Source organism: Salmo salar, chromosome ssa16 (genome assembly GCF_905237065.1).
Source record: "Salmo salar chromosome ssa16, Ssal_v3.1, whole genome shotgun sequence".
Lineage (NCBI taxonomy): Eukaryota > Metazoa > Chordata > Actinopteri > Salmoniformes > Salmonidae > Salmo > Salmo salar.
Window position 1 is genome coordinate 23,959,062 of NC_059457.1, and position 26,105 is coordinate 23,985,166.

General features: G+C 42.6%; 2 protein-coding genes across 3 annotated transcripts; both read left to right on the top strand.

Moving 5' to 3' along the window:
- Positions 1-8,411: 8,411 nt before the first annotated feature.
- Positions 8,412-11,080, top strand: LOC106573414 (kelch repeat and BTB domain-containing protein 13). Its single transcript, XM_014148439.2, has 8 exons — positions 8,412-8,582; positions 8,768-8,956; positions 9,111-9,295; positions 9,451-9,802; positions 9,900-10,045; positions 10,331-10,485; positions 10,647-10,804; positions 10,898-11,080. Exons 1-8 carry the CDS (start codon positions 8,412-8,414, stop codon positions 11,078-11,080), a joined length of 1,539 nt encoding a protein of 512 aa, XP_014003914.2.
- On the top strand, positions 10,650-25,883 carry cpt1b (carnitine palmitoyltransferase 1B (muscle)). 2 transcript variants are annotated; one of them, XM_045697060.1, is made up of 20 exons: positions 10,650-10,804; positions 10,898-10,967; positions 18,676-18,835; positions 19,096-19,235; positions 19,555-19,726; positions 19,873-19,974; positions 20,130-20,267; positions 20,445-20,522; positions 20,635-20,742; positions 21,031-21,115; positions 21,326-21,521; positions 21,642-21,827; positions 22,009-22,114; positions 23,002-23,118; positions 23,314-23,478; positions 23,674-23,808; positions 24,368-24,520; positions 24,635-24,748; positions 24,998-25,090; positions 25,215-25,883. In XM_045697060.1, the coding sequence occupies exons 3-20, from the start codon at positions 18,695-18,697 to the stop codon at positions 25,311-25,313; spliced, it is 2,328 nt and encodes a 775-aa protein (XP_045553016.1). In that variant the 5' UTR covers positions 10,650-10,804; positions 10,898-10,967; positions 18,676-18,694; the 3' UTR covers positions 25,314-25,883. The 2 variants fall into 2 exon arrangements, with proteins under 2 accessions (XP_045553016.1, XP_014003915.2); XM_014148440.2 differs by lacking the exons at positions 10,650-10,804; positions 10,898-10,967 and adding an exon at positions 12,670-12,970.
- The last annotated feature ends 222 nt before the right edge of the window (positions 25,884-26,105 follow it).

A 26,105-nucleotide genomic window follows, 5' to 3' on the forward strand; every position in this document is an offset into this window, starting at 1 on the left:
TGTTTCCCGGGCTCTGAGAGCCTATTGGAGCCGTGGGAAGTGTCACGTTACCGCAGAGATCCTAAGTTTTGGAAAGAGATGTCAAAAAAAGACAATAAATGGTCAGACAGGCCACTTCCTGTAAAGGAATCTCTCAGGTTTTGACCTGCCATTTCAGTTCTGTTATACTCACAGACACCATTCAAACAGTTTTAGAAACTTTGGAGTGTTTTCTATCCAAAGCCAATAATTATATGCATATTCTAGTTACTGGGCAGGAGTAGTAACCAGATTAAATCGGGTACGTTTTTTATCCAGCCGTGTCAATACTGCCCCCTAGCCCTAACAGGTTATAGCTTTTCGGTGAAAGCACATTTTGCAATATTCTGAGTAGATAGCCCGGCCATCATGGCTAGCTATTTTGACACCCACCAAGTTTGGCACTCACCAAACTCAGATTTACTAAAAGAAAAATTGGATTACCTTTGCTGTTCTTCGTCAGAATGCACTCCCAGGACTTCTACTTCAACAACAAATGTTGTTTTGGTTCCAAATAATCCATAGTTATATCCAAATAGCTCCGTTTTGTTCGTGCGTTCAAGACACTATCCGAAGGGTGACGCGCCGGCGCGTTTCGTGACAAAAAAGTCAAAATATTCCATTACCGTACTTCGAAGCATGTCAAACGCTGTTTAAAATCAATTTTTATGCGATTTTTCTCGTAAAATAGCGATAATATTCCAACCGGGAGACGTTGTATCCGTTCAAACACTGAAAGAAGAAAATGGAGTCATCACATGCACGCGTGCACCAGTGCCATTGTTCTCAGAAGTACCACTCACCAAAACCCCTACTGTTTTTCGCCCAGAGACTGCAGAGTTATCATTCCATGTTCTGGCGCCTTCCTAGAGCCAATGAAAGCCTTAGAAAATGTCACGTTACAGCAGAGATCCTGTATTTTCGATGAAGAGGCTACAGAAGGCCAAGAAATGGTCAGACAGGGCACTTCCCATATAGAATCTTCTCAGGTTTTGGCCTGCCATATGAGTTCTGTTATACTCACAGACAGTTTTAGAAATGTTGGGGTGTTTTCTATCCAAATCTACTAATTATATGCATATTCTAGTTTCTGGGCAGGAGTAATAACCAGATTATATCGGGTACGTTTTTTATCCGGCTGTGAAAATACTGCCCCCTATCCCAAACAGGTTAATTATGAGCTCTGAGGGTACTATGGTGTTGAACGCTGAGTTGTAGTCAATGAACAACATTCTCATATTGGTGTTCCTTTTGTCCAGGTGGATAAGGTCAGTGTGAAGTACAATAGAGAGTGCGTCATCTGTGGATCTGTTGGGGCGGTATGCAAATTGGAGTGGGTCTAGGGTTTCTGGGATGATGCAGTTGATGTGAGCCATGACCAGCCTTTCAAAGCACTTCATGGCTACAGACGTGAGTGCTACAGATTGGTTGTCATTTAGGCAGGTTACCTTGGTGTTCATGGCCCAGGGACTATGGTGGTCTGCTTGAACCATGTAGGTATTAGAGACTCGGCCAGGCACAGATTGAAAATGTCAGTGAAGACAATAATTTGTCTGGCCCTGCGGCCTTGTGAATGTTGACCTGTTTAAAGGTCTTATTCACATCGGCTAAGCTGAGCGTGATCACACAGTCATCAGAAACAGCTGGTGCTGTCATGCATGCGTCAGTGTTGCTTGTAACACATCAGTCACTGGCTTCATCAACAAGTGCATCTATGACGTCGTCCCCACAGTGACTGTACGTACATACCCCAACCAGAAGCTATGGATTAAAGGCAACAACCACACTGAGCTAAAGGGTAGAGCTGCCGCTTTCAAGGAGCTGGACTCTAACCCGGACGCTTATAAGAAATCCTGCTATGCCCTCTGACGAACCATCAGTTCACTAATAATAGGAACTTCACCAACTAAACTATTTACAACAGGAGTTACATTTTGGTCACTGTGTCAATTCAGCCTTTTCTCAATACTGCACCTTTCAGTTGGAGAATGAGCTTGTGGCGGCTGGCATAGCAGCAGTTTTGCTTTGTGGAGGAACTATCTGCAAATCCGATCGAGAAGGGCCGATGGACCGATATTGGTCTTTTCTGGTCTGATATATTGGCTCAGGTTCTCTACTCACAATGGGTTTTTCTCAGTACAGTGTCTGACTTTCAGCTGACGCAGATGCACCTCCCAACTTCACTTGGCAACTTTTGTCTACAGTCGGATACTACTGCCTGAGGGAGTCAACCTGGTAACAGAGTGTTGCATTATGGGGATCAAAATTGTCAGACTTGCGCCTACATGTAGACTGCGTACACTTTACATAAATCATGTGATTAAGGGTCATTAAGTTTTGACTGCAGTCCACTGCAAGTTTCTGCAGTTGCTCTTCACCAACTTCACCCTGCAGCCATTGTCTGCATTGAGGGAGGCTTTATTATCAACCAATCCCTAGGGTGTTTATGTTTGACCCACGCGAATGTGACCAAAGACTGACTGAAAAAAGGAAAAAAACTTTGCCGCGATTCATGTATACGGTGGATTATACAAATGAATGTGATATGAGTCTCTCTCTCTCACTTTCTCAATTGATTTACAAAGTACACACACATGATTCCAGTATGTGAGTGTGTGATATGTGGGTTGGAGACATGTTTATTTCGACATTATAAAGAAAAACTTTCGTAAATCTTCTTAGGGCTAGGAGTCCCGCTAGCGGGACAACTTCCGGTGAAACTGGAGGGCGCGCAATTCAAATAAATAATCATAAAAATTATGGACATTAAACATGTAGGTACATACAAGTGTCTTACATCGGTTGAAAGCTTAAATTCTTGTTAATCTAACTGAACTGTCCACTTTACAGTAGCCATTACAGTGAAAGCATGCCATGCGATTGTTTGAGGACGGCGCCCCACATCAAAATATTTTTCCACCGGCACAGGTTTCATAAATTCACAAATAGCGATTAAATATTCACTTACTTTTTCAAAATCTTCCTCTGATTTGTCATACAAAGGGTCCCAGCTATAATATGTAGTGTCGTTTTGTTAGATAAAATGCTTATTTATATCCCAAAAAGTAAGTTTAGTTGGCGCCATCGATTTGAGTAATCCACTCGTTCAACATGCAGAGAAAGGAATCCAAAAATCTACCGCTAAACTTTTTTAAAACAAGTCAAAATACATTTCTATTGACTCCTCAAATACCCTAAAATGTAATCAAACTATAATATTTCATAAAAAGAAGTATGTTCAATACGAAACCGATATTAGCAGGTGCACCTTGTCTTCCTCGTGCACCCAAACACGAATTTCCAATAGTGTGTCCCAATACTAAAACTCAAATTTCTTACTCGTTTTGGAAGAAACAAGCCTGAAACCTTGAACGTAGAGTGCTGACACCCTGTGGACGCCATAGGAATTGCATACTGGGAGCTAGATTTAATTATTTCCCTATACTTTCCATCGTAAGAGCATGGGCTCTCAAATTTGTTTTATTCTGGTTGGTTTTTCTTTGAGTTTTCTCCTACCATATGTATTATGTTATAGTCTCCTACGTTATTTTAACATTTCTACAAACTACAAACTGTTTTCTTTCCAATGGTACCAATTATATGCATATCCTGGCTTCAGGGCCTGAGCAACGGGCAGTTTACTTTGGGCATGTCAGTCAGGCAGAAATTGAGAGAGAAAAGACCCTAGCCCTAAATGGCAACACTCCCATGTTGATCTGAGCCTTGCTGTTGGAAAACCCCTTTAGTGTCTGACTTTCGGCTGTTGCAGATGTATCTCCCCCTACTTCACTCCTCGACTTCTGTCTTCGGTCAGTTTCTTTAGCCTTACCACACAAACGAGCCCAATGACTTCTCAAACCCCAGCCGGGTCTGCTTGGTCTGTTTTACAAACGTTCCCGGAAGTCTCGCAATGTTGCGCCTATGGGTTTAGAAACTCTGTGGGTTCACTGCCAGTGTATATCTTTTATTTCCTAATTGTGTGATGTACATTATGTCTGTCCAGTCTGTCCAGTTGTATGGAACTGTTTTTCTGACCACATCACCATCTAGTGGAAACAAACTATGTATGCACATTTCCAGAACTCATGAAGTCAAACGTCTAATACAATGACACAATTGCAAATGCATTATTTTCAGGTTATTGATACAAGCCAGGGAAATCCATGTATAGATTAAATCTATTTGGTGTCCCTCATCTCTGAGCGAGTGTGTTTTTCTCTTCAGCTGCATTTCATTCTTAACTACCTGATGGAGATGGGAGGTTATTCGGAGAGCACTATGCACGAGGATCAAGCTCGTAAAGAGCTGGAGATGTTCGTCGAAGCAAATCGGTAAGACAAAAATATCTACCACAAATTAGCCCAAAAGAGATAGTTAACTCCTAAATCGAAGATTGATTTTCTAAATTCAAAAGTAATCTACACTACTTTTCATTATATGATTGTCATAATAATTATAATGATAATTGATTGGATTTATACTGCGCTTTTCAACCTAGGTGCTCAAAGCGCTTTACATAATAAGGTGGAAAACTCACCTTTACCACCACCAATGTGGTGCTTACTTTTGAAAGTAGTGCTTCAGTGTATTGTAACATCAATTAATGTAATTCGCATGACATTGCAGGTTTAGGTGTTTTATGGTCTCTCCACTTCTCTTTCTGTTGCTAAGTGAGTTGTTCTATGACCTGGATAAACAGTGGCATGTGCTTCCAAAACACATCAATATTTACATTGTCATTTCAGGACTATGCCCAGTCTCGATTTGATGCTTACTTCGGCAGAAAAAGCTACTTTTTAGTTTGGTTCATTTATTATTCAAAGTATGTATAAAGGGAGTTGGGTGAAATGATAACATAGCAGAAACATGGTCAGCTAGGCAGATTTATTAAGTGGTGAAACCAAGCCAAATAAGGGGAAAAATACCCACTAAAGAGTCTGAGGTGGATTTTTACAAGATAATCCATCCTTTGAACTTTTATATTTATAATATACCACTATACCATCCATATAGTATCTTTGCTTAGTAGCATCCAATACTTTGCACTGCCTGTGACAAGTAACGGTGAAGCAGGGACTTATCTGCAATCCAACAAAATGCACTCATCAACCCCTGCTATGAAATATGAAATTCAGTGAAAAAGCACAGCAAAAATGTATGCTGTTTGTTTACATTAGTTATCTACTGGTTCCATACATTTATTTTCAAAACCTGTAGTTAGATTGTTCTCTATTCATGTGCTTTCTTTTACAGTCATTCAATTTACCTTCTTTTGTTTACCCCACCTCGTAATTTAAATGGTACATTTTGTACTTCAGTACACATTTTACTTCAGGGTCAAAATATGCACATTTTGTGTTGTCTGTTTTGTTCTTGACTTGTTTGTTAAATGTGTGTTCTTGTTTGTTATATGTGTGTTCTGTGCATGGTTTTGGGTGCTGGCATGGACATAATACAGAATGACAGAGAATCAAGCTGCAGCTCAGAACTCCATTCATACTGTAGTTATCCGTTGCTTTGTAGTACAGTATGGAACACAGACTGATGGTCCTATTCATTTAGAAATAGTAACTAAGTGGCCGGAGGAACACAACAACTTTGTTGCCGGGCAAGATTGTATGTTAACATTTATGATCATCTTCATCTATCAGTGAGTCTTAACGCTGTGGAAAAAAGCAGACGCTCAATTGCATGGTAAGTCAAATATGTTCTTTAACAGGATGTTGTTTTTGACCTTTCTCTATGATGGGTTCTGATTGAATGGGGCCTAAACTCAATGTTTGGCCTACCTGTTTCAGCATTCTCTCTAGTCAAACTATATAGCCAATCTGTTTTAAGAGTCTCTTGAGTCATTCTACTTCTTCACAACAATCAGGATGATTTTACACATTTTATGTTTGAATGACAAATGAGCAAATGTATAAAAGAGTGAAACTAAGGGTGTCACGTCCTGACCAGTATAAGGGTTATTTGTTATTGTAGTTGGGGTCAGGACGTGGCAGAGGGTATTTTGTTTATGTGGTTCGGGGTGGTGATTTATGTAGTAGGGTGTTTGATTTATTATTTCCGGGTTTTGGTCTATGTTCTATGTTTTGTATTTCTATGTTCTTTCTGGTTTGTTGTATTTCTATGTTTAGTATGATGGGGGGTTGGACTCCCAATTGGAGGCAGGTGCTTTCTCGTTGCCTCTGATTGAGAGTCCTATATGTGGGTAATTGTTTGGTTTGGTGTTGTGGGAGATTGTTTCTTGTTTTGCCTGTGTGAGCATGACAAGACTGTTTTGTTGTTTGTGAGTTCTTTGTTTTGTTATTTTGGTGATCTCTTTATTTAAAATAAATTACAAGATGAGCATCCACATTCCTGCTGCGTTTTGGTCCTCTATTCCCGACGACAACCGTTACAAAGGGATTCAAAAAGTAACATGTTTTTGGTTATAGACAATGAAAGCTAATTGCACAACATATCTCAGAGAGCAGCTTTTGAAAATAATAATCTCAGTTATATACTGTACAGCTTTCAGTATCAGAATGTGCTAAATATCGTCATCCTTTTTGTTGTTGTTGCTGAAAGCCGTCTGGCTTTTATGAAGTCATTGAAATCTGACTAGGTTTACCTTGCATTCTAATGCTGTTCCATTACTAGTAAAATGGTATAGAACTGTCTGTCACGATTTGACTATGCCCAAGGTTTCGATGTTTGTCCTTTTCCATTTCAGACCAAGAACCACAATAGCTAAACAAAACTGTCCATGACTTTGAACAACAGATTTTGTGTCTGATTTAAATGTGTATTTGGCTACTGTTTGCGTATGCCTAAAATATTATTTAAACCAAGTGTAATATCATCTGCATGATTTTTTAATTCAGGTCCAAAGATGATGGAAATGGGATCAGGTTGAAAGAAAAGTAATTTTTTTCCTTGGAATGGCAATCATTTGAACACGTCAAAATGTTGTTCAATATAATTTCTAATGTTATAAATGATTTAGTATATTTGTTTGCTAAGTGCAGTACCCTCAGTTTTGGTATGTCAGTTATAATAAAGGTTTCCCTATCAATTGACCCTATAATATCAGAATTAGAATGTATGTTGTGGATGTAGGCCAATGTTAGATTTTAGAGAATATGAAACTGCCTACTTTAGAAGCCAGTGCGTCATCATCTAGCAAAATGTTTTTGTATTTTTCTTTCATTACATCTCAATCCTGTCCAAAATCCTCCTTGCACTGCAACTGCGGTGTAAATATGATAATTTAACAGCTAATAAACATGCTTGATACCTGATTGATTACGAATATTCATTTATTGATATGGCAACAGTTCTTTTCACCTTGTACGTGTACTGTAGTAAAACAATACATGTTCAGGAACCAGAGCTCCCCCTAATGGTACAATTCTTAGCAGATTTAGGGGAGTCGTATTTCACACTAGCATACTTAATGCTAATCTGTAAGGATTGGGTAGATAGTCAATATGGAAATAGCTGCGCCTCTTAACTAGGTGGGAGTTTCACTATATCACTAACATCTATATTTTTTCCTTTCAGTGCGTAGAAGTAAGGGGAATGGGGAGTACCTAGGGGTAGGGGCTAGGGGTTGATTTGGAATTAGGCACAAGTCCCCCATGATGCCTAAAATAGATCAGTCCTGTAGAGCTGTTTTTCTGCACCCAGTTCCATGTAAGCCCTGCTTGGACTGTCGATGTAGGAGAGGCTTTATAACTGACCTTGTCTACTCGCACACGGGGATCAAAGCTGGATTTTGGATTTATGCACATTTGGGATGTCATTGTTAGGGGTCCAAGCAACATAGTTGCTGTTGGCCTATTGCATTTCTTTCTTCTTTTGTGTGGCCACTGGTGTGTGGCATTCAGCTAGTATTATAGCTGCTTCTGCTGCTGGACTGTTATCTTATCAGACATGTGACTCTGAGCTGCGATGGATCAGGGAGATAAATGTGTGTTAGGACCCTCGAGTGTCTGTTCAGTGTTCAGTGTGTTTCCTTCATGCTCAGTATTGTTTTTGTGTAATGCAAGCCCTTCTCCTTGAGTTCTCTATAGCAGGAGGTTGTTCAATGTTTCTAGGATCTAAGTTTAAATCTGGGTTTCTCACAGTTAGTGCCTACCATAGGCCTGTTTTTCTTCCAATGACAAATAATTGGTCAAATGTATTACATAAATCTTTAAAAAATGACACAGATATATTTTGGCTAGTCCCAACACAGTTTTGAGAGACAGAAAATAAGATTGATTTGTGAGATAGATGAGGTAACTCCCTTTAATATTAGTAAATCATCTTTTCTCCTCAGTATGATAAGTCTTCTCAGACCGTATGTGAAAGTTGTGGTGCTGTGGATCAGCGGGTGGTTGAAGTATGCTTTACAGAGGGTGTGGAGAATGCCGTTCTCAGTGCCACACACCTGGGTGACATCACCAGGCAACTCAGGTGAAGGACTGTATGACAGGGTGTCAAAGGAGTGGCTAACCAATGAGATGTATCGTACCTATCACCATGGAGATGGAAGTGGAACAATGGTTACAGTCCAGACCAGCACACATGCCTTCCACGTAAGTTAACAGCTGCTGTATGTCATCACATCATCCCTGCATTGCCTTTAGAAATGGTACACCGCTCTTCTCCATTATGGAGATTGTCTCATCAGACATACTGCAGAATTTTTCCATAACTTGACATAATGACAAAGATAAACCTTCCATCTATGTTTTTTTGTTCTTTCATCTGGGTGTATAAGGTGAACCTTGGTCGTCTGACTGACTGTAGTGAGTACTTCAGAGCCCTGTCCCAGTCCAGTATGAGAGAGACCACAGAGAGCCTGATTGTCCTGGACCACATTCCCTCCTCAGTCTTCCATTCCCTCCTAGAATTCTGCTTCCGGAATGACTTCAGCGTTCCCCAGGAGGAGTTGGGAGAACACATCCAAGTGGGTGGACGTCTTATTCCCCATATATCATACTTATTTTCCACTCATATGGAAATGAATCTGTCCCAGGCTGGCACATCACACAGAGAACCAGCAATTTATTGTTTTAAATCTCATATGTATGATAACTCTCTTTCTCTGTCTGACTCTGGAGGTGGGCAGCTACCTGCTGGCTGAGGCCTTTGTGTCGCAGTGCCTGTTGGCCCTGTCTGGTGTTCTAACCCCAGACTCCTGTCTGTCCTACCTGGCTCTGGCCCGGGACATCTGCTGTACTGAGCTGGAGACGACTGTGTTCTCCTACCTCAGCAGACACCTGCTGGAGCTGCCTCACCTCACCAGGTACAGCATGACATTCCCCAATACCTGACCTCATTTAATCGGCCTACTTCATGGGTTTCAATTTCCACACCAAGCAAATAATCTTCAGTTGCAAGGGGTGAACTCTCCTTTCAATTGAAAACAGATTATTCTTCATATTGTGAATGCATGGCCAGGTGTTTGCCGGCTGAAGACAGGGCTGAACTGGCCCGTCTGAGGTGGCAGGGTGATCTCCGGCTCTGCTGCGTGAGGAAGGAGAACCTGACCTCCTGGAATGACCTAGAAACAGAAGCCTCCCGCCACCTCTTCACCCTGGATGGATCAGAGGTCACTGGTGACTGGCGTCCAATAACAGAGCTCCCTTTCATGGCTGATAAGTGGTGCTTCACCACGGTGGTTCTACTCAACTACCTCTACCTCATCGGTGGCTACAGGCAGCGGGCCAAAAGGGGCTGGGAGTTCAAAATGGCCTCCTTTAGGTACAACCCCTTCACCAACACCTGGGTCTCCACTGCACCTCTCATCAAGGTACAGGAAAGACATCCACCTTATGAAAATCAATCATTGTTAATCATTGTTATATAAAACGTATATTAAGTGTCTGTATCTGTTGTCTTCCCGACAGCACAGGAGGCATTTCAGTGCGGTGTCATGTGATGGCTGTATCTATGCTGTGGGAGGCTGGTACTTGGACTCTCTGGTGACTCCTGACTCCAGCACAGCCCTGTACACTGCTGTGGAGCGATACCACCCCTGGGACAACACATGGACGTAGGATACGGCTCCTACCTGGATGTGTATTATTATGTTGCTACTATGGCTGTCAAACGATAAAAACATTTAATCGACTTAATCACAGTATTTGCTGTTATTATTCGCGATTAATCACAAATTCAGAATTTGAAGATTTTTTTATATATACAAAAAGCATTACAAGAATATTGATGTCTTGATTTTGTCCAAAGTAACTCGAGTTGACTGATTAACTCTGACAGCCCTAGCTGCTACTGTACCTCTTAGTCTAACCTATAGGTTTGTGTGTGTTCTCTGCTGCAGGTTTGTCTCCTCTCTGCCTCTGACTGACTTACAGTTCACCATGTCCCTGTCCCATGACCTCCCTCTGGCCACCAGCCTGGGCTCCTGTCTCTATGTCCTGGGGAACATCCAGAGGACTGGAGAAAAGCTGCTTCTACAGTATGACACCAGGCAAGGTAAAGCAGTATCAATCTTGAGTGGAGTTGTTCCTTGCAACCTTACATGTTGGTCAATTGCAGGCTGTAGTCTAATCAATAACAGCCTTTGAGCCCGAAAAACACACATACAAACACATACAGACAAACATGCACACTCCTGTTATCTCTGTCTTTCCCAGACTTATGGTCTGAGCTGCTCCCTACCCTAACCAAAGCCAACGCTGACCTCCCCAGCCTCTACTTCCTGGGTGCCACGGACCGGCTGTTTGTGATTGGAGGAAACAACTCAGAGAATGTGGTGACATCATTCTGTGTGGAGTCTGGGAAGTGGGGGCAGGTGAGACCACCACCTAAGCGTTCTCTTCAATGAGATTAAGTTGCTTTTAATGCCATAGGCCTATCTATCTAATCCTCTCATTTCTGGTCCTAGGTGAAAGGGGCTGAGAAGGTAGCGTTAGCTGGACAGGGAACAGTGCTGGGTGACCAGGTGTACATGCCAGGTATAGAACACAACGCTGCTGTAAGGCTGGATCTCCACTCCTTGTCTCTCACTGTCCTCCCTCCTCTACCCATCTGCATTCGCTATGAAGCCCTCCTTCACCTTTCCTTCTAAAACAACTTTCATCAATTAGTCTGATTTGCCTTGCCTTGCTGTTTCTGGGGTTCAGGTCAGGGTTTTTGCTACATGTGAACTTCACCATTCTGTGTCAGCAACAATATGCCTTGTCCTGCTTTCACTCTGCCTTACATGACAACTTTTTTAACTTAAGTAGGCCTACTCTAAAGGAGATAACTCACCGGACCGATTGTCGGTCTGTACAGTAGGGGGCCGTGCACGGTGTCCTCCGGTTTGTGTTCAGTTTGCAATTTACAGCCAACACTCTGTTCAGAGGTACTAAGCACTCTCGCCAGCAGATGCTAGACAATCCTACTGGTCTGGCCGTCTCTTAAATCTTTACCCGGAGGAGGATTGGCTCCTAATCTCGTTTTCTTCTTAGTCAGATTCGTTTTAAAGGTTTCCTAGGGAGTTTTTCCCAGTAACCACGTTTCCTTCCAGTTTTTATGTGAGTGAAGTTATACCATACAAAAAATAAATCACTGTGGTTGAAACAGGAAGTTCTGGTACAATTGTATAAATGCCGACAGATAATTTGTGCATTCGACATGGTGGGATCTTTTTGTGTTTGTAAAATTCATTATGCGAGAAATGGTGGTGCAGTGGAAACAACTTAATGCGCAAATATTGATATATTATAACAATATCGAAGGTAACTTGGAGTCACGTGTGATGATATGGTGTGACTAAGACTCGGGAAATCATGCAGTTTATTAGGATACAGATGAAATAAGTTATGATGAATTTTACATAAGTGCACGGTGATGAGTTTGATGCTCCTTTCCAGTAAATGTTGAGTGTGACATGATGATTGATGCTTGACTGCCATTTGACAAATAAAAATATTCTGTCTCTTATCCATAATAATCTCATCATGTAGACTCACTAGCCTACACATACATTGTGCACAGCCTACCCGCACTGTACAGTATCTGCCAGCTCTTGGCTAGAGCCCACATGCTAAGTACAGAGTAGGCACATTTGCTATTTAATGCAACAGTTTTTATGACAAAATTATTGGTAGAGTCTGATAGGCATAGAAACACAATGAACTCTAGATATTTATTCAGTACATGAAAGCTTGTGTGCACTACATCATTAGTATGCACTACATCATCACATACTGATTTTTAACAGAAAAATGTCAGTTTGGTGGAAACACTGGTGGGAAAATGCACACATTTTCTATATGCAGAATTTTTAGTATTCGTGTTTGAAAATCAGTTGCCAATTGGATTGAAATATAGCTACTATTACCCTTGTTTACTCTTTTGGGAGGTTTACTTACTTATAAGCACTTTGTGACAAATGTATTTGTGATATAGAGGTTAAAGGAGAGTTAACTGCTTGGTTGACTGCCTAAAGCTTAAAGCCTGTCAAACCATTAAAAAAAACAGTGTGTCCACAGATGTAGTGATAGAAAAATGGAACATGGTGGGTTATTACGTAACACAGCCACGATAGACACACTGTTCACAGAGAGATGAAACTCGCCTCAAAAGTTGCCTCATAACTATGAATTATTAACCATTTGTCACAGGATACCATGGTAAAAACGTAGTATATACGTAAATAGATGGATGAATAAACATTAGGTATTTCTAGTGGTACTCTGTAGGTGTTTGAATGCTATGTGGTCAGCAGGCACATGAGGATACAGTCTAGCTCTAGATGGTGTCCAGCTACAGAAAGAAAAGGGGGTAGCGTTTTGCTCCCAGTACCTGAGGAAAGCTGCTTCAAGGGCATAGGAGTCACACACAGAGCACAGAGGCAGCACACACACAGAGAGAGCTCAGCTCTGGTCCAGAGGAATTCCACTGGGAGAAACCAAAGTCACTGTCTTCTTCTGTTTCACTTCAGCAAGCTTGAATTGAATCGATTTTCAAGGTATTGAATTACTGAATGTTTGGTTTTTGGATTGCTATTATGTATCAATTCTTTGGCTACTGTAGCTGTCTATATCTCTGAGAAACACTTAAGTATGTAATACTGTACTAGTGTAGTTAGTTACCATATGGATTTGTTGCTGGTGTTGGGTTGGGTGTCACCGTCTATGCACCTGATAGCTATGGGAAACATTTCAGAAGTTTGACTAACAAAAGCAAGCCAAAAGTGATTTATTCTCTACCCCCCTTGTGCCACACAATAAGTGTGTGTAATAGGCTAACGGAAAGTTAATTCATAGGAAGTCTGCATCCTCACAATTGATTTGAAAAAGTAAATGTTAACTGAAGGAAATTAATTGTCTCATTCTTCAGTTGATATTGTTAAAATCTAAACTTTTAGCTGACCGGACACATATTATAAAGCTATACTGGAGAAATATCCATTTGGCACTGATGGAACTGTATTATGTATTTGGCACTGTATTATGGCCCTGATGATCAAACCTAATTATTAGAATATTCTTTATGAATACACCATGCAATATGTTTCGTTATGTTGTCAGTGGTGTAGTAGACTGCTCTTCCTAGTCTGCAGTGTTTATATTTATAAACCGGTCCTCCTACTGAGCGCATTCCAGTAACCCAGGCTACACCGGCCTCTATATCTGCCATTTCAACTTTGCCCTACTTGGCTGCCGGCCCGGCATATGACATGGAAAAAGGAATTCAAGCCCAACTTGTCAGTCAACCGGGCCACAACATAAACAGATTTATGACCTCCACATACAAATATTTAACTAATCCTTGAAATTACAAAAGGGCTGCTTAGGGCTATTTCTTAGTAATTGTTTCCATGAGTCTAGGAAAATGAACGTTTCTCTCACCTGAAATTGATGAAGGTTCGACTTCATTCCTGCATGCATCCATTCCCACTCGTTAGCCTAAAGTTGGTTTGGTTTTAACCGTTAGGCTAAAGCAATAGTAATGGCGTCTTTTAGTAGGCACTAACTCCGCCATGGCTCGTTGGCCAATGCCTATGGAAAAATTATACATTTTTTGGTGTGTTTTTGGACAAACGCCGAAAATGAGGTATGTGGTAAACACAGACTGATCTTATACGTTTTGTTAACAAGAAGATAAGAAGATAATCTTCATCGGCTAACGTAACTTTTTGTGAATTTTGAAGCATATATGTAATCAAAACAAGCACATAAAGGCTTCATATTCATACAGCTCATGTTAACTGACTGATATTATCTCATAGAACAAAGTATAAGATCTCCTAAAGGCGCATACATAGGTTCTGTTTGGTCCTATCAGAACTCGGCTAGGAGAAGTGAACGTCTGTGCTCGCATACTCCTTAAAGACCTTCGTTTGAAAAACTAGAAAAAGAGGCAATATAACTGTTGTTTGTCCCTAGAGCCACCATGGCAACAACATTTCCATGCACTTCCTCAAAATAGTCAGAATGAATCATAGAAAAATCAAGAAATCTGTAATACGTTTTTACGTTTTACATCTACCTAAGATGTTTGGTGCAGTACTTCTCAAGTGAAAAAATGTGCATGAAAACTAGTAGTGCACATACAGTAGGGCCTAGCTGCTGCTGCGCTCTCTTGTCTCTCGTTGGATGACAGCAAACACTTCATTGAACAATCCCGTCCATAGGTCCTACCCCTACTGTTGACTGATCACCAATGAAGGGGCATAGATATCGGCTACCAGACTTCAACTTGCCTCAAGAAACATGTGTGTGGCGAAGAGCTGGAAAAAAACCTGCCGAACACCGAAATTAACAAAAACGGCACAAAATGGCGTCATAATATATTTGTGCGACAGGCGTAAGCTTGTGTTAACGTTAGACCTTATTCTCGGCATGTATCCCAAAACCCCATTCTTTCCCCATTCATTCCCCCCATAGGAATGGCTGAACAAACCAGAAATAACTAATTTCCTGGTTTTTAGGAATATAAGCTGACATGCTCTATTTGATAATTGGGCGAAGAAAATAAGGATTTCATATTTTAAATATATTTCCACACTATGAAGTTGGAATAATACTGTGAAATTGTGAAAATGATGATAATGTCCTTTTAGTGTATGAGCTGTTTGAAAAGCCCGCCTGACATTTTTGCTTGTTTTGCATGGGTGGGGTTTTGAACCACCGGCAACAACACTAATATTGAATCCTACTACACCGGCTTTGATGCTCGTCAGATGTGGCAGGGCTTGAAAAATATTATGGACTACAAAGGGAAACCAGCTGCCCAGGGACATGATTGTACCAGACGAGCTAAATGCTTTTTATGCTCGCTTCGAGGCATGAGAGCACCAGCTGTTCCGGACGACTGTGTGTTCACGCTCTCCATAGCCGATCTGAGCAAGACCTTTAAACAGGTCAACATTCGCTGACCAACTGGCAAGTGTCTTCACTGACATTTTCTACCTCTTCCTGGCCAAGACTGTAATACCTACATGTTTCAAACAGACCCCCACAGTCCATGTGGCAAAGAAAGTGAAGGTAACCTGCCTAAATGATTACTGCCCCATAGCACTCGCGTCGGTAGCCATAAAGTGCTTTGAAAGCCTGGTAATGGCACATGTCAACACAATCATAACAGAAACCCTAGACCCACTCCAATTCACATACCGCCCCAACAGATCCACAGATGACGCAATCTCAATCGCACTCCACACTGCCTTTTCCCACCTGGACAAAAGCAACACCAATGTGAGAATGCTGTTCATTGACGACAGCTCAACGTTCAACACCATAGTGCCCTCAAAGCTCATCACTAAGCAAAGGACCCTGGGACTATACACCTTCCTCTGCAACTAGATCCTGGACTTCCTGATGGGTCACCACCAGGTGGTAAGGGTAGGCAACAACACATCTGCCACGCTGATCCTCAACACTGGGGCCCCTCAGGGGTGCGTGCTTAGTCCCCTCCTGTACTCCCTGTTCACTCGTGGCCAAGCACGACTCCAACACCATCATTAAGTTTGCTGACGACACAACAGTGGTAGGCCTGATCACTGACAACGATGAGACAGCCTATAGGGAGAAAGTCAGAGACCTGGCAGTGTGTTGCCAGGACAACAACCTCTCTCTCAATGTGAGCAAGACAAAGGAGCTGATCGTGGACTATAGGAAAAGGAGGGCCGAACAGGCCGCTATTAACATTGACAGGACTGAAGTGGAGCGAGTCGAGAGTTTCAAGTTCCTTGGTGTCCACATCACGGACAAACTATCATGGTCCAAACACACCAAGACAGCTGTGAAGAGGACACGAAAAAAACATTTTCCTCCTCAGGAGACTTAAAAGATTTGGCATGGGTCCTCATATCCTCAAAAACTTCTACAGCTGCACCATCGAGAGCATCCTGACCAGTTGCATCACCGCCTGGTATGGCAACTGCTCGGCATCTCACCATAAGGCGCTACAGACGGTAGTGCGTACGGCCCAGTACATCACTGGGGCCAAGCTTCCTGACATCCCGGACCTACACTAACGTTAACAAGTTTGGGGGTCACTTAGAAATGTCCTTGTTTTTGAAAGAAAAGCACATTTTTTGTCCATTAAAATAACATCAATTTGATCAGAAATACAGTGTAGACATTGAAAATATTGTAAATGACTATTGTAGCTGGAAATGTCAGATTTTTTTATGGAATATCTACATAGGCGTATAGAGGCCCATTATCAGCAACCATCGCTCCTGTGTTCCAATGGCACGTTGTGTTAGCTAATCCAAGTTTATCCTTTGAAAAGGCTAATTGATCATTAGAAAATCCCTTTTGCAATTATGTTTGCTCAGCTGAAAACTGTTGTTCTGATTAAAGAAGCAATAAAACTGGCCTTCTTTAGACTAGTTGAGTGTCTGGAGCATCAGCATTTGTGGGTTCGATTACAGGCTCAAAATGGCCAGAAACAAAGAACTTTCTTCTGAAACTCATCAGTCTACTATTGTTCTGAGAAATGAAGGCTATTCCATGCGAGAAATTGCCAAACTCCTGAAGATCTCGTACAACGCTGTGTGCTACTCCATTCACAGAATCAATCAATCAATCAAATGTATTTATAAAGCCCTTCTTACATCAGCTGATGTCACAAAGTGCTGTACAGAAACCCAGCCTAAAACCCCAAGCAGCAAGCAATGCAGGTGTAGAAGCACAGTGGCTAGGAAAAACTCCCTAGAAAGGCCAAAACCTAGGAAGAAACCTAGAGAGGAACCAGGCTATGAGGGATGGCTAGTCCTCTTCTGGCTGTGCCGGGTGGAGATTATAACAGAACCAGCAGGGTCAAATAATAATAAGCACAGTGGTTGCCGAGGGTGTAATAGGTCAGCACCTCAGGAGTAAATGTCAGTTGGCTTTTCATAGCCGATCATTCAGAGTATCTCTACCACTCCTGCTGTCTCTAGAGAGTTGAAAACAGCAGGTCTGGGACAGGTAGCACGTCCAGTGAACAGGTCAGGGTTCCATATCCGCAGGCAGAACAGTTGAAACTGGAACAGCAGCACGGCCAGGTGGACTGGAGACAGCAAGGAGTCATCAGGCCAGGTAGCCCTGAGGCATGGTCCTAGGGCTCAGGTCCTCCGAGAGAGAGAAAGAAAGAAAGAAATAAAGAAAGACAGAATTAGAGAGAGCATACTTAAATTCCCACAGGACACCGGATAAGACAGGAGAAGTACTCCAATATAACAGACTGACCCTAGCCCTGTCCGACGATACCCCCGGACAGGGCCAAACAGGCAGGATATAACCCCACCCACTTTGCCAAAGCACAGCCCCCACACCACTAGAGAGATATCTTCAACCACCAACTTACCAGTCTTACTTACTTGTCTTCAGGAAGGCAGTGAGCTGCTACGCAACAGCTTTTTCTAACATTTTTGAGAGGAATGGGAGATTCGATATAGGCCGATTAGTTTTTTATATTTCGTGGGTCAAGATTTGGCTTTTTCAAGAGAGGCTTTATTACTGCCACTATTAGTGAGTTTGGTACACATCCGGTGGATAAAGAGCCGTTTATTATGTTCAACAAAGGAGGGCCAAGCACAGGAAGCAGCTCTTTCAGTAGTTTAGTTTGAATAGGGTCCAGTATGCAGCTTGAAGGTTTAGAGGCCATGATTATTTTCATCAATGTGTCAAGAGATATAGTACTAAAAAAACTTGAGTGTCTCCCTTGATCCTAGGTCCTGGCAGAGTTGTGCAGACTGAGGACAACTGAGCTTTGGAGGAATACGCAGATTTAAAGAGGAATCTGTAATTTGCTTTCTAATGATCATGATCTTTTCCTCAAAGAAGTTCATGAATTTATCACTGCTGAAGTGAAAGCCATCCTCTCTTGGGGAATGCTGCTTTTTACTTAACTTTGCGACCGTATCAAAACATTTTTTGGGATTGTTCTTATTTTCCTCAATTAAGTTGGAAAAATAGGATGATCGAGCAGCAGTGAGGGCTCTTCGATACTGCACGGTACTGTCTTTCCAAGCTTTTTGGGAATTAAAACCAATAACGTGTTACAAAAAGTTAATGAAAGAAAGTGTTACTACTTCACAGACAGTATCTTTTCACAGTCATTACCAATTTGGGGTAAAAATGTACCCCTGTTCGCACTTTTAAGATAAAAATGTGTTGGCTCAATTAGGGTTAAAAAAGTTGAACGCCTCTCTGTCTATATCTCTCTTTTTTTTAACAGGGTCTTCGACGTCACCGGGATGGCAGAGGCACATCAGGCAGTTGGCTTCCAGTTCACCGTCACCCCAGACGGCATCGACCTCCACCTGAGCCGCGAGGTACTCAAACACATCTATCTGTCGGGAGTGACGTCATGGAGAAAGCGTGCCATAAGATTTAAGGTTTGTTTTCCAATTATTAAGTAGCCCTACAGTTATTACCAATCCTGGACCTGATAGCTAGCTTGGTGTTTGTTGCAGTCCAGCAATAAAACAAATTATTAAAGTTATTATTAAAGTTATTATTATTGCCTTGATTGATTCAGGTGTGTGTAGCCTACTGCTGAGCTGGGACAAATGCTTGCACATCTAGGAATAGCCTAGTTGGTCTGTTTGTAGGCTAACTACCTAAATGAACATTGAATTATATTATTTTATTTCAGAATGGGATATTGACAGGGGTCTACCCTGCCAGCCCATCCAGTTTGCTGATCGTGGTGATAGCCACCATGAGCACCATATATGCCAGGATAGACCCATCACTGGGAATGATAGACACCATCAAGAGGACCATGTCTGTCAGGTCAGTGAGCAAATAACACAATGATGAACAGGAATTGTGGAACAGCGATACGTCTTCTTTTCAGCCTGTGGTTATCTGTCAAAATAATTTCCTCGTGAAGGACAATAAACATAATTTTGATTGTTTGATGGTTCGATTTTTTTGCCTAATGCTATTTTGTTGTGATAAAATGAGGTAAAGTTGTGTTCTCTCCTGTGTCCAGTGGCTACATGACAGTGATGAGTGCCATTCCGTTTGAAAAACAATTTTAAATAGTTTGCTTGCTGCAGTACCTGACTGGATTTTCTCCTTTCCACTCTTTCGTCTCCCCTCACTCCAGTGGCTACATGACAGTGCAGACCCAGACAGTGTTTAGTGCCATCCTGTTTTCCACAGGGCTGTGGCTCTCTCTCATCCTCACGCTGAGGTACACTCTCAAGGCCCTTCTCTCCTACCACGCCTGGATCTTTGAGTCCCACGGCAAAATTAGCTTCTGCACCAAACTCTGGCTGGTATGTCTGTTAAATGTCTCTATTTCAAAATCAACATGACCAAAAGAGCAGCTCACTCATAGCTCAGAATCAAGACAACATATTGTCTGAGCTCAGTATTTGATCATTCTGGCAATTAACCCAGTCATTGTGTTGTTTCTCCTCAGAGTCTGGTGAAGATGTTCTCTGGGCGCAGACCTCTCCTCTATAGCTTCCAGACCTCCCTACCCAGACTACCTGTGCCTCGCGTTGATGACACCATAACCAGAGTGAGAGAAAGAGAGATGATTATGTGTCTCATATGCTTGGTTGAATTACAATATCAAACTGATAATTTGTTCAGGAGAGACCATGACCAGTATATAACCATATATGTACACTACATATCGGTATTATATCATATAATCTCTCTATGACCTTGCAGTACCTGGAGTCAGTTCGCCCCCTGCTGGATGATGAGCAGTACAACCAGATGGAGGTGGTGGCCAATAACTTCAAGAAGGACCAGGCACCCAAACTCCAGAAATACCTCATCCTCAAATCCTGGTGGGCTACTAACTATGTACGTATTCCGATTGTTTCAAAGTGGCATGTTAGGATACATTAAACAATAATGTTGGTAGCTTTATTTATCAAAAATAAATGACTGTATTACTGTTTTGGTGAGTGTTGAAATTGCTCTTTAAAACAAAATAGGTGTCAAACAAATGATTGTAATAGATTGCTTTACCTGTTGCAGGTGAGTGATTGGTGGGAGGAGTACATCTACCTTAGAGGCAGGAGTCCCATCATGGTCAACAGTAACTTCTACGCCATGGTAAGACATGTCTGTACTGTACGTGTACTGTAGACATTATACAGGGAACATGGCATTAATTAAGATGCATCCAGTAACGCTTCCCTAATGCTGTACTGATGATCTGATTTAGGATCTGCTGTACGTGACTCCCACACACAGACAGGCAGCTCGGGCAGGGAATGTTGTTCACGCTATGCTGCAGTACCGCCGCAAACTAGAGAGAGGAGAACATGCACCGGTAACGAAAACCCCTCTCTCTGTCTCTCTTACCCCTCTTCTCTCCCTATCTCCCTTCCCCTGAGAGTATTTAGGTCCCTCCCCCATTTCCCCTTGGACCCTTGGCCCACTCTCTACCCCTTAAATAACCCAGGTCATCTCCCTCCTCCTTCTCTGTTAACCTAAATCATCCTCCCACTGCCTTTGACTTATTTCTGCTCTACTAAAGTAACCCCACTCTCTCTCTTTTCTCTCTCTCTCTCTTTTCTCTCTCTCCTCTCTCTCTCTCCCTCTGTCGTTCTCTCACTAGTTGAGGGCTCTGGGGGTGGTGCCCATGTGTTCTTATCAGATGGAGAGGATGTTCAACACCACACGTATCCCTGGTATAGAGACAGGTGAGCACACTGCTGCCTGCTGGGGGCATAACACTATCAGACTATCGCTGGGTAGTTGCATGACTAAATATGAACATGCATTTGTGTTAGACACATCTTCCGAAATCGTAGACAAAAGCTATAATTCAAGAGAAGCGTTATGTGCCTCCCCCCACCCCCAAATAATGTTCTATGTTCTCTCCTCTCCCCCTCTCCTTCTCCGTGATCCAGACTTTGTTCAGCACCTGAGTGACCGGAAGCACCTGGTGGTGTACCATAAGGGCCGCTTCTTTAAGGTGTGGCTGTACTACGGGGGACGTCACCTCTGGCCCTCCGAGCTGGAGATTCAGTTCCAGAGGATCCTCGACGACACCACCGAGCCACAGCCTGGGGAACTCAAACTGGCTGCCCTCACAGCCGGCAACAGGTATATACACATATAGGCATGAAAGTGCAGACACACCTGCACACACACACACAGAGGGGTACATATACACCCCCCTTCCTTACACACACATCAGAAATAAAACAGCCACCTCTCCTCCAGAGTTCCGTGGGCGCGAGCTCGTCTGAAGCACTTCAGCCAGGGTGTTAACAAAGCCTCTCTGGAAGCCATCGAGACGTCAGCTTTCTTCCTCACCCTTGATGACGAGGTGCATGGTTATGACCCTGAAAAGCTGAGGTCATTGGACCTGTATGCCAAGTCCCTGCTGCACGGGAAGTGCTATGACAGGTGAGACAAGCAGGAAGTGCTATGACAGGTAGGACAGGACAGGAAATAAGGAAGAAAACATCCATTGTAAAGCAGGCCTATTTTTCAGTAAACTGTAGTTTAGTGGTAAATTGTTGTTCTGTGCACTGCCTTGTGATGAGTGTGTTACAGTGTTTAACCCGATATGCATTCTTTCTCTCAGGTGGTTTGACAAATCTTTCACTCTGATCGCTTATAAGAACGGTAAACTGGGGGTTAATGCAGAACACTCATGGGCAGACGCTCCCATTATAGGACACATGTGGGAGGTAATAACCATATTATTGGTGGTGTATTAATGATGCATTGCATTAATGAACAAACAAGTTTTTCTAAAACACATTATAAACTGGGTGGTTCAAGCCCTGAATGCTGATTGGTTGAAAGCCATGGTATATCAAACCATATACCACCTGTATGACGTTGGTAACCAGTTTATAATAGCAATAATGCACCTCGGGGGTTTGTGATATATGGCCAATATACCACTGCTTAGGGCTGTATCCAGGCACTCCACGTTGCATCGTGCTAAGAACAGCCCTTAGCCGTTGTAAATTGGTCATATACCACACCCCGTGCCTTATTGCCTAAATATAGACTGAGTGTACAAAACATTAAGTACACCTGCTCTTTCCATGACATAGACTCACTTGTTAAATCCACTTCAATCAGTGTAGATGAAGGGGAGGAGACAGGTTAAAGAATGATTTTTAAGCCTTGAGACAATTGAGACTTGAATTGTGTATGTCTGCCATTCAGAGTGTAAATGGGCAAGACAAAAGATTTAAGTGCCTTTGAACAGGGTATGGTAGTAGGTGCCAGGCGTACCGGTTTGTGTCAAGAACTACAACACTGCTGGGTTTTTCACTCAACAGTTTCCCGTGTGTATCAAGAATGGTCCACCACCTAAAGGACATCCAGTCAACTTGACACAACTGTGGGAAGCATTGGAGTCAACTTGGGCCAGTGGAATGCTTTCGACACCTTTGTAGAGTCCATGCCCTGACGAATTGAGGCTGTTCTGAGGGCAAAGGGGGGGGTGCAACTCAATATTAGGCAGGTGTCCTTAATATTTTGTACACTCAGTGTATGACATTGTGATTAATTGGGATGTGTGTTGTGTGAGTCTAATGATTGTTGTGCTGTCTCTGTGTAGTATGTCCTAGCAACGGACTGCTTCCATCTGGGCTACACAGAGGAGGGGCACTGCAAAGGAGACATCAGCAACGGCCTGCCTCCCCCCATCAAACTACAATGGGACATTCCACTGGAAGTATGACTTCTAATGTGTTAGGGATAAAAGTTGTAGCTTTAGTAAAGAGGAAAGGGGATGAATGCAAATTCTCTCTGTAGAGTCAGTAACACTAGTTTAGACTGTGTTGTGTTCAGTAGACCATTCAGTAGCTTCTACAGGCTGCCCTGTGTCTTGCTGACCCTGTATGTCCTCTGGTCTCTCCTCGTCCCTCAGTGCCAGGAGGTCATTGAGGATTCCTACATGGTTGCCAAGGTGATAGCTGATGACGTGGACTTTCATGGCTGTCTGTTTGATGAGTTTGGGAAAGGCCTGATCAAGAAGAGTAGGACCAGTCCTGATGCCTTCATACAGCTAGCACTGCAGCTGGCCCAATTCAGGGTATGACTGCGTGAGCGTGCGTGCGTGCGTGCGTGTGTGTGCTTTCGTCATGAATAGTCATGACACCTGACCTGATGTCAACGGATGATACCAGACAAACAATACAACACAATGATTAGGTTAACATTAACAACACAAGACACTATCAAGTCCATAGCAATGCATCTGAATGTATTTGTTGTCTATGTGTTGTAGGATAAGGGGGAGTTCTGTCTGACGTATGAGGCCTCGATGACCCGGATGTTCCGTGAGGGTAGGACAGAGACGGTTCGCTCCTGCACCTCAGAGTCCACAGCCTTTGTCAGAGCCATGGAGGACAAGAGCACTACGGTGAGGACACGCCTCAGTTAATCATGTCAGAGAAAATATAGAATTAACTAATGACAACACAAGAGCAGTAACACTCACCTTCCACTTACATGCTAGAACCTTCTAGACCATCAGACGGTTGACAGTATCTGATGTTAAACACAGTGTGGGTTCAGCACTGCAGATCAGTAGTTCCACAGTCAGTAGCCTTGTCTGTGGGAGTTACTGATAGAGAGTGACATGATGTAACTTCCAGTAAGGCTCAGGTCACTCTGACTGAAAACTAGGTCACCAGGACCCAAATGTCTGTTTCTGGACTCTGATCTCTGAACTTGGCCAGCTACTGGCTATGTACTTTTTATTTTTGCTCCAGCCCTGTGCTAACATACCTGATTTACCTAATCAAAGTGCTGATAAACAGCTGATAGGTAGAATCAGGTGTGTCTGAGTAGGGCTGCACCAAATACCTGCACACTCAGTAGCTTTCCAGGTGGAGGGTTGGCCACCACTGCTCTATCTGCTGTGTTTTTGAGCTGGATCGAGGTTTTGATTGAATATCCTCCGTTTTCTCTGTGGAAAGAGTGCCCAAAGGTTGGACCTCTTCCGGAAGGCCGCAGACAAGCACCAGAACATGTACCGTTTGGCCATGACAGGCTCTGGCATCGACAGACACCTCTTCTGTCTCTACATCATGTCTAAGTACCTCAGCATCGACTCACCATTCCTCAAACAGGTGTGTGGGTGTGATGTTAACACCATTATACATGTTAAATGATACTTTGGTGGCCAAGTGAAATGATATCAGAGATTTACGCTTACTCCCTCACCCTTCTCCCTCTCGGTTTAGGTGTTGTCAGAACCCTGGAGGTTGTCCACTAGTCAGACTCCTCAACAGCAACTCAACATGGTCGACATAAAGAGGTTCCCCAGATACGTGAGCGCAGGAGGGGGGTTCGGCCCTGTGAGTCAAACACACACACACACACACACACACACACACACACACACACACACACACACACACACACACACACACACACACACACACACACACACACACACACACGGTAAGAAATTAGCTGGTACCAGAATCTCAAGTCCTACTGCCATTGTGTCCTTCTCTGTTACTTCTTCTATGTCTGCTTTTACTTCTATGTAGTGGTCAGAGTTAGGGGTGAGTAGTAGTGATGTGTCTCTCCTGCGCCCCCAGGTGGCTGATGACGGCTATGGCGTCTCTTACATCATTATAGGAGAGAACCTCATCACATTCCACATCTCCAGCAAGTTTTCCAGCCCTGAGACAGTGAGACCACTGTCTAACACTACACAAACCTACTGAACCATACAGTATATAGCCCTCACATATTACCTTAATGGCAATCTAGGTGAATATTTATCAGGTTAAACAACTGTCTTGTTCTCTGTAGGACTCGTACCGCTTTGGACAGAACATTCGACAGGCCATGTTGGACATTCGTGCGCTATTCGACCAAAAAGACAAGAAGGAGAAGGAGAAAGAGATGTGATGTGATGAGTAGACAGACTGGAAGGTCTTTATAGCCTTCATACCACATTTTTGTGCTCTGTGACTTTACAACATTGTTTCCCAAACGGCTGGTCACGACTAGTCTCTTCTGGGTAACGACTTTAGACTGGGTCAAGTTATAAAACTTCTGGATATCTACTCAGATAGCAGGAGGAATAGCTTTGCAGAAAGAATACATATTTAATATAGCATTTTTACTTTTCAGACACTATCCTTTCTATAAAAGAGCAGTGAATTTTGAGTATAGTTTTGAACCGATTCTGGCAAGAGCAATGGAGCACATAATGCCTTGGTGGCCATATAGAACAATTGTTAATCTGATTTTGATTGTAGTAGAATGATATATGAATGTAGCCTTGTAAGGATAGGCCACTCATCTGTTTAGACAGAGGTCATAGTATTTGCTTCTGATTGTAATATGTGTACACTTGTAAATACCACTGTTTTGAGTATTTTAAGTGTTGTAATATATAAGGTTGTATATCTGAATCTGTTATGCTTATGTATTTGTGTTTATTAGTATATTATAATAAAGGATATGTTGATTGTTTGACTTCTTCTTTGGACTCCAGGACAGTTAGAAATGAATACTCTCATACCTCAACTGTGTGGCCAACTGCTGCCGTTGCCATGTATAATAGAGGAATTATATTCTGGTGTACAAAGTGGTTAGTTACTATATGGCATAATGACAATTTAGGGCTCTATTCAATCTGGATCGCTGAAGAGTTAGATTGCGCACTGGAAATGTTAAGGTCGTTTCCAATTGAGC

Excerpts from the sequence above, each read along its gene's own strand:
- LOC106573414 (XM_014148439.2), top strand. The coding sequence starts at position 8,412 with ATGCCGTTCTCAGTGCCACACACCTGGGTGACATCACCAGGCAACTCA. Across the intron at positions 8,583-8,767 it reads CCAGCACACATGCCTTCCAC|GTGAACCTTGGTCGTCTGAC; the intron begins GTAAGTTAACAG and ends TGGGTGTATAAG. Across the intron at positions 10,486-10,646 it reads ACAGTATGACACCAGGCAAG|ACTTATGGTCTGAGCTGCTC; the intron begins GTAAAGCAGTAT and ends TGTCTTTCCCAG.
- cpt1b (XM_014148440.2), top strand. The coding sequence starts at position 12,732 with ATGAGGATACAGTCTAGCTCTAGATGGTGTCCAGCTACAGAAAGAAAA. Across the intron at positions 12,971-18,675 it reads GAATTGAATCGATTTTCAAG|GGTCTTCGACGTCACCGGGA; the intron begins GTATTGAATTAC and ends TTTTTTTAACAG. Across the intron at positions 20,268-20,444 it reads CCTGGTGGGCTACTAACTAT|GTGAGTGATTGGTGGGAGGA; the intron begins GTACGTATTCCG and ends TACCTGTTGCAG.